Source organism: Mesocricetus auratus, unplaced genomic scaffold (assembly GCF_017639785.1).
Source record: "Mesocricetus auratus isolate SY011 unplaced genomic scaffold, BCM_Maur_2.0 Super-Scaffold_100008, whole genome shotgun sequence".
Taxonomy (NCBI): domain Eukaryota; kingdom Metazoa; phylum Chordata; class Mammalia; order Rodentia; family Cricetidae; genus Mesocricetus; species Mesocricetus auratus.
The window spans coordinates 46,345,637-46,353,169 of NW_024429192.1; the positions used below are offsets into that span (position 1 = coordinate 46,345,637).

The 7,533-nt window shown below is 43.0% G+C and overlaps 1 protein-coding gene across 2 annotated transcripts in view; it reads left to right on the forward strand.

Annotated features, from left to right (window-relative positions):
* Positions 1-7,255, forward strand: part of Tmprss7 (transmembrane serine protease 7) — a 37,552-nt gene extending 30,297 nt beyond the window's left edge. For both annotated transcript variants that reach the window (XM_040750758.1, XM_005074762.4), the window contains 4 exons: positions 395-566; positions 2,331-2,599; positions 4,690-4,826; positions 6,995-7,255. In XM_040750758.1, coding sequence (XP_040606692.1) covers positions 395-566; positions 2,331-2,599; positions 4,690-4,826; positions 6,995-7,165 — 749 coding nt within the window. In that variant the 3' untranslated portion in view covers positions 7,166-7,255. The remainder of the gene's footprint in view (positions 1-394; positions 567-2,330; positions 2,600-4,689; positions 4,827-6,994) is intronic.
* The last annotated feature ends 278 nt before the right edge of the window (positions 7,256-7,533 follow it).

A 7,533-nucleotide genomic window follows, 5' to 3' on the forward strand; every position in this document is an offset into this window, starting at 1 on the left:
TTGGGCTTACAAATTCTCTTCCAAATGGCGTCTCTCAAATTAATAAAACTTCAAAGACATTATGAATTGTTTCATGTTTGGAACTTCCTGTTTCTTTTCCACTCCATGAGCTGCTGTTTATGTCAGCTGTTACTATAGGGCCTCCTCTCCCAGTATGAATCAGTGTGTAGACACCAAGTCAGGGCATGCTCTCAGAAGCAAAGGAGTGGTGCTTTGTTGGCTCTGGTTCTAGACAAACCTACAGATTTCCTCTCTGCTAGATAAGTAGGAGATTTCCAACTGATGACTTGATGAGTCAGTTTCTAACCCGGCCATAGACGCGATTGAATTTCTGGTTCGCTGTGTGTGTTTCTTCTGTCTGCCTTTCAGTTATATGACCCTTCCTCTCCCAAAGGCTGTAGCAGAAGTTCTTCCTCTCCCCACCGCATCGTTGGGGGTTCTGACTCCTATGAGGGGACCTGGCCATGGCAGGTGAGCCTCCACTTCGTTGGATCAGCCTACTGTGGTGCCTCAGTCATCTCCAGGGAGTGGCTTCTCTCTGCAGCCCACTGTTTCCATGGGAACAGGTAGAGCATCCCAATCTTCACCTTCAAAACTATACATCTAACCTCTGGTTTGGGGAAAAAACTTCCTGCTGGAAATGATCAATTTAGTTGGGCTCCTTTATGTCTTCAGGTGGGGGTAACCAGTTTTATCCAATTTTGTTTTTAGCTATCATTGACATAAAGAAAAAGAACACAAAGGAAGCACCAAGGCTGGATATGCTTTCATTAGGCTGAGGAAATGGAGACTGGCTTTCAAACCACAGGGGCAAACCTAAGTCAGTGTATGGAATGCAAAGGGGGCAGTATTGGCTGGAGAGCAGTGATCTCTTTTGGATGATGCAGGGACACCAAAAGTTAGGACTATCATTGGAAGGGCTCTGTTTGCTTTTGCCAAAGTGGTTATTATGGGAAAGATTCTCCTTTATGTAGGAGGAAGCCTGTATGCCGCCATTAACCATGTGACTTACTAGAGGCGCATACAGATGAGGTAATAAAAGGGCGGTTTACCACACTGCTAACCATACCCACTTTAGGCATGACTAAAGACGTATCCCTTTTATTACCTCATCTGTATGCGCCTCTAGTAAGTCACATGGTTAATGGCGGCATACAGGCTTCCTCCTACACCTTTAACTAAGGGTAAAGGCAAAACTTAAAAAATAAAACCTCACTTAAAACTTATACCTAGGGGCTGGAGAGATGACTTAACAGTTAGAGACACTGACTGTGCTTCCAGACGACCTGGGTTCATTTCCCAGCACCCATGTGGCTTACAGCTGTCTGTAACTCCAGTTCCAGGGTGTCTGGCATCCTCACACAGACATACATGCAGGCAAAGCACTAATGCACATAAAATAAATAAATCTAAAAGCAAAACAACCCATCCTCAAAAGACAAACACCCCCCCCCTTTAAACCCTAGCTGAGATCTGCTGGATATTAGGTAAAACAAAACATCAATTAACCTAACATTTTAGAGTATTACAATGAAGTTACACCATTTGAGTCATTGCTTTTCTTGGAACTTACAGGATTCATGTTAATTACTAAAGTAGCTTCATCAATAAGTGAAATAACTGCTCCAAATATGATAGCCTTAGAGTCTTTGGATCTCTGGTACACTCAGGAGATGTCTCCTCAGCAGATTAATGTATGAATTCTGGGGACCATGTCCTTAGCTCTCTTCCAAAGCGTCCATGTTCTCTGCACCCCAAATTTTCCCTGGCTGCTACATTGATTCTGTGGGAGACTAAACCTTATGAGGGAGCTCCAAGCCCCTCTCAAGTGAATTGGCCAAGGTCTGAGCAAGCACTACACTGATCTGTAAAAATTCTGATAGCTTGCATGAAAGTATTTCCTTATGCCCTGAAGCTTACAACACTTCATTGTCTAATCTGTTGATAGCCATTATATTTGACTTTGGTAAAAGGGCTCCCAAACAATACCTTACTGTATTTGTGTGTCTATAACATTAGCATAAGTAAAAGAGTATAACAAATTAATTGTAGCCACCTGTATTTGTGATCTGTGTGTGGTTCATGAGACATCAGAGGGCAAGGAATTTTTGAGATATTTCCTCAAAGTACCATTGAGAGAGTTCTTTGGAATACCGCTGTAACTTGCTGGTATTTCTATCAGTTATAGCAAGGTTCTTGCTATGTCCCTGAACAGAACCAGGAGTGAAGACAGGGTCTGGCAGTAAGGCCCTCCTTTTCTGATCCTCATGGCTCTGTAAGTGTTTGCTTCCAAACAATTTACTAAATCTGTCTCATTCCTTTTTTACCAGGCTGTCTGACCCCACTCCATGGACTGCACACCTTGGGATGTATGTACAGGGGAATGCCAAGTTCGTGTCTCCAGTGAGAAGGATTGTGGTCCATGAATACTATAACAGTCAAACCTTTGATTATGATATTGCTTTGCTACAGCTCAGTATAGCCTGGCCTGAGACCCTGAAACAGCTCATTCAGCCAATATGTATTCCCCCTGCTGGCCAGAAACTGCGCAGTGGGGAGAAGTGCTGGGTGACCGGCTGGGGGCGAAGGCATGAAGCAGGTGTGTATGAGTGAAGGGTCATGCCCCTGCCCTGCAAAGGAAAGACATCTGCGCTGGCTCGGAGATGATTTGAATATACCGTCTCAGTGAAGGGGGTTTGTTTTATTTTATTTATTTTTCATATTTTTGGTTTTTTGAGACGGGGTTTCTCTGTATTGTTTTGGATTTACTGTCCTGGAACTTGCTCTGTAGACCAGGCTGACCTTGAACTCACAGAGATCCGCCTGCCTCTGCCTCTGCCTCCTGAGTGCTGGGATTAAAGGCATGTGCCACCAACGCCCGGTGAAGGGGGTTTTATTATCTGTGTTTTGTCATCTTTTTTTCCCCACCTGCCCTAAAACAAGCAGGGCTCAATTGATGGAGGGATAGAAGAATTGTATGAGCAAGACAGGACTGGTCAATATGGGCCCTTCTCAAACTCTAGAGCTAGGCACCCCACTGTAGGAGAGCAATTCCTCCTTTTCATCTAAAGAAGTGATTCATTTTGTAAAAGAGATAGCACACGTGTGAATACCCTACTGCACCAACCCAGACAATTGTCTGGAAGGTTATGTAAGTGTGTCTCACACTAGGACTATTGACCAAGGGATGGGAGTGAGAAAGAAATCCAGCCTGGGCACACCTTAGACTGCAAATTCTGACGCAGGCATCAAGGCATCCTAGAATCAGTCCACCCAGTGGGAATTACTTTTTGCAATTCTTTCACATACCCAGAAAAGGAATCTTTTTTTTTAATGTAAAGGTCAGGTTGTATGCCTGGGAAGCCCCTCTATCCAGCTTGCCCAGGTTTCCCCTGGCTCATGATTTGTAGCTGAATTTAAAGATGCAGTGAGGAAGAGAATCCAAAGCTGTTTAAGCATTTCCCCAAAGGGGTTAGCACCCATCTATTACTCAGATCCCTTTGATGTCTTTTCCAAGGGGAAATGGCAGATACAGTTCATGTAACTTCTCAGTTTACCCCACAGCTTTGGTATGATTCTAAAGATTCACTGTGGTGGTTTCTCAGAGTCTCAGAACCATTATGAAATTATGGAAGTAGTGGTACTCACCACCAAATGAAGTTTGCTGGAGTCTAAGAATCCTAAGGAGGGATGGCACCTGTTTGCACACTTACAATTCTGCTTATATATTGTTGTGCCTGGTGGTTTTACTATCTTGTCTTAGCTTGCTTTCCTATTTCTGTGAGAAACACTATGACCCAAAGTAACTTGAGGAGGAAAGGGTGTATTTCACTGCACTGTCTATAGTCCATCATGAAGAGAAGTCAGAGCAAGACCTCAAGGCAGGAGCCTGGATGCAGAAACTGAATCAGAGACAATGGAGGGCTGAGGCTTACTGGCTTGCTGCTAAGATGAATGTTTAGTTGCCTTTCTCATACTTTCCAGGACTACCTGCCCAGGGGTGATACTGCCCACAGTATCTGAGCCGTCTCTCATCAATCATTAATTAAGAAAATGCTCCGTAAGCTTGCTGGCAGGTCAATCTGATGAGGTTTTTTTCTCAACTGAGGTTCTCTGTTTCCAGATGACTCCAGCTTTTGTTGAGTTGATTAAAAAGCCTAACCTACACTTTCTTTATTTATTATTTGAGCAAGAGACTACTCACCTCACTCGAGACACTTTCTTGAAGAGAATGAGTGTATATGTATGTTTTGGGACTTATTATAGCCAGGCAAGTTAGAAAGGAAGAAGCCATAGAAAAACAAGTCAGTTTTAATGGCTCCTTGGAGAGTCCCACACATTAGTTACGTGTCTCTTTTTGAGAAGCTCTCCTGGACTGAAAACAGTGGTATTAACAGTGAACAGGCCCACAGGACACAGTGGCACAGTAACTCAATAGATAAGGTGGTGAAGCCAAACCTTTGACTGAGTCCTGGTGTTACTTTCTGGTTGTGTACCATTGGGCAAGGCTTTAATCTTACAAGGCCTCATTTCTTTGGAGGCAAAATGGGGCTAATAGAATTCACCTCAAGAGAATCGCTCTGAGACGGAATGAAAGGAGACAACCTGAGCTGATTGCTCAAGTGAAACCTGGAAGAAGTGTGTAATCCTTACCATCACTGTGATATCTATCCCCAATGTGTCTTCCAGATAAGAAGGGCTCCCCGGTTTTGCAGCAAGCAGAGGTAGAGCTCATAGATCAAACTGTTTGTGTTTCCACCTACGGAATCATCACTTCCCGGATGCTCTGTGCAGGGGTTATGTCTGGCAAGAGCGATGCCTGCAAAGTGAGTCTTCCTCCTTCCCATTGCTAACATATTGTGCTTTCCATAAATGCGTTCACTTTTCATCCACACAATCCTGGGACTATCTAGGGCAGTCCTTGTCCTTCCTCCATCTGACATGCCCAAATACTAATTATGATTCAGTTGCCTAAGACCAGGGAAACATGGAGAAAGAATGGGTTTAAAAATTATCATCCACTTATGAGTGAGTACATACCACGTTTCTGCATCTCTATCTGGGTTACCTCACTCAGGATGATTTTTTTCTACTTTCATTCATTTGCCTTCAAATTTCTCGGTGTCTATGTTTTTAACAACTGAGTAATACTCCACTGGGAAAATGTACAATTTTTAAATTCATCCTTCGGCTGAGTGATATCTAGGTTTCCAGGTTCTGGTTATTACAAATAAAGCTGCGATATATATGGGTATATTTTCAAGAGTGGTATAGCTGGGTCCTGTGGTAGATTGATTCCCAGTTTTCTGGGAAACCGCCTCACTGACTTCCAAAGTGGCTCTACAAGTTTGTACTCCCACTGCAGTGGAGGAGTTTCCCCTTTGCCCCATATCCTCTCCAGCTTGAGCTGTAGCTTGGTCCTCTTGTGGGACTCCTAATGGTGGGACAGGGCTGTCTTCGGCTCTTTTCCTTGCTTTTGGGACCCTGCTCCTCATACTGGATCACCTTGCCCAGCCTTAATATGTGGAGGAGGTTCTTAGTCTGACTGCAACTTGATGAGCCATGTTTTGTTGATACTTATGGGAGACCTTTCTTAATTAGAAATGGAGGAGGAATGGATTTGGGGAGTGGGTGGGAACAGAATGGGGTTGGGGGGAAGGGACTGGCAGGAAAGGAAGGCAGAGAAACTGGGGCAAGGATGTAAAATAGATAAATAAATAAATTTATTTTAAAAATAAAATATACAGAAACAATTTCTATCCACACATCGACACATACAGACCGCCTCATTGTTGTTACTTGTTCTATCAGCACCAAACTCCGGGTTCATTTACCTCTTACTCTGATGCATAGTCTGGGGAAGGGAAGAGGAAGGAGGCCAAGACAGAGCACACTAGTGTAGGCTTCATGGTTGTCCTGGGAATGAAAGGGAGAGTTGTAGGCTACTTTCTGGGGACATTACCTTGAGCCTTTAATTCCAATCTGTGCAGATCCCACCATGATCTACACTGAGCAAATAGATGATCTGGAGCATAAGGAGCAGTGTGTGTGGGGGGCTTTCCCACATCTTTCCAACTTTAGTTGCAATGCCAGTACCTCATCTTATTATAACCATGGCTTCCATTTTCTGAGATTTTATTTGGTAGCAAGCTCTGGGCAAGGTCCTATATATAAATTCATTCATATCATTTTTAAATCTTTATTCTATAGCAAAGCCTAAGTAGAGCTCCCCCTCCCCCAAGTTGTACATCCAGGAGGTGTGAGTGTCTGGGTGGGATGGAAACCCTTTCTTTTCTTAATACTAATGTCAGTATACTTTAGGACCTTAGTGTGGCTGGCCAACTACATAGCTGTGCTCTACACAAGCACAAAGGTTTGGGCATTAAATTAGACTTACAGAGCCAGCAATAATAATAAAGACCTGGCTTCCCTACTAGTCAGAATCTACAGCACTTTCTTAGCTTTACATCCAAGCTGTAACTTTACCCACCCTCCAAATTAGAAACACAAAGCTCCAGATATTAGACTTAAAGAGCCCTGCTGTAGGGATTGGTTAAACTCTGAGATGTCAGAGGCATTCTCAGATGAAAACAGTTGGCAGTCAGTAGCTCTCGGGATTGTTTCAGTGGACCCGGTTGACCATGTCCTTTCTTCTTTCACCCTGGGTCAATGAGCCAACTGCTGAAGCTGAATGGTCCACAAATGGAAGTCAGTCCTCCAATATAACCATGATGTTTTTGTGATGTGAAATGAACCCAGGCACTGCTGGGCATATAGCCAACACTAATTAGACATCAGCCCCTGCTATTGCTACTATTTTTTGATGTTACAATGACTACTAGTAGTTAATTCTTCGAGGGTTTGTGAGAATTTGCTTTCTCTTGCATAATGGTCACAGAAGCAAAACCATGAACAAATAGTATTAGACACACAAATGATGGACTTGGTGCTCAGGAGACACATGCCCTCATGTTTATATTATCTTTTTGTGTAGGGAGATTCGGGTGGACCCTTGTCTTGTCGAAGAAAGAGCGATGGAAGATGGATTCTGACTGGCATTGTTAGCTGGGGACACGGATGTGGAAGGCCAGATTTTCCTGGTGTTTACACAAGGGTGTCAAATTTTGTTCCCTGGATTCATAAGTATGTCCCTTCTCTTTTGTAACTGTACCAGTTGAATTTTTAACTGTTACTTACATGATAAAGTCTTGAAAAAAGTGTAAATATTATCAATAAATTTAATCTGTTTTTTCAACTGGAAATGTCATATTGAGCACATCTGATATACATTACAAGGTAGACAAATGAATAAATAGTCCATAAAAATTCCCCAAGGGTATAATGATATTCATTCTAAGGTATCAAAATGTTATTGGCTTATGGATGGAAGAAAACTAAAGTAATGTCACAAACCAAACTTGTAAAACAAAATGGGAACTATGACAGGTGTCCTTCCTATGTGTTCTAATGCAAGCAGAGATGCTTGCAAGCATTGAGACAAACATGCCACACAGCTAAGAAATTTCAGGGAAG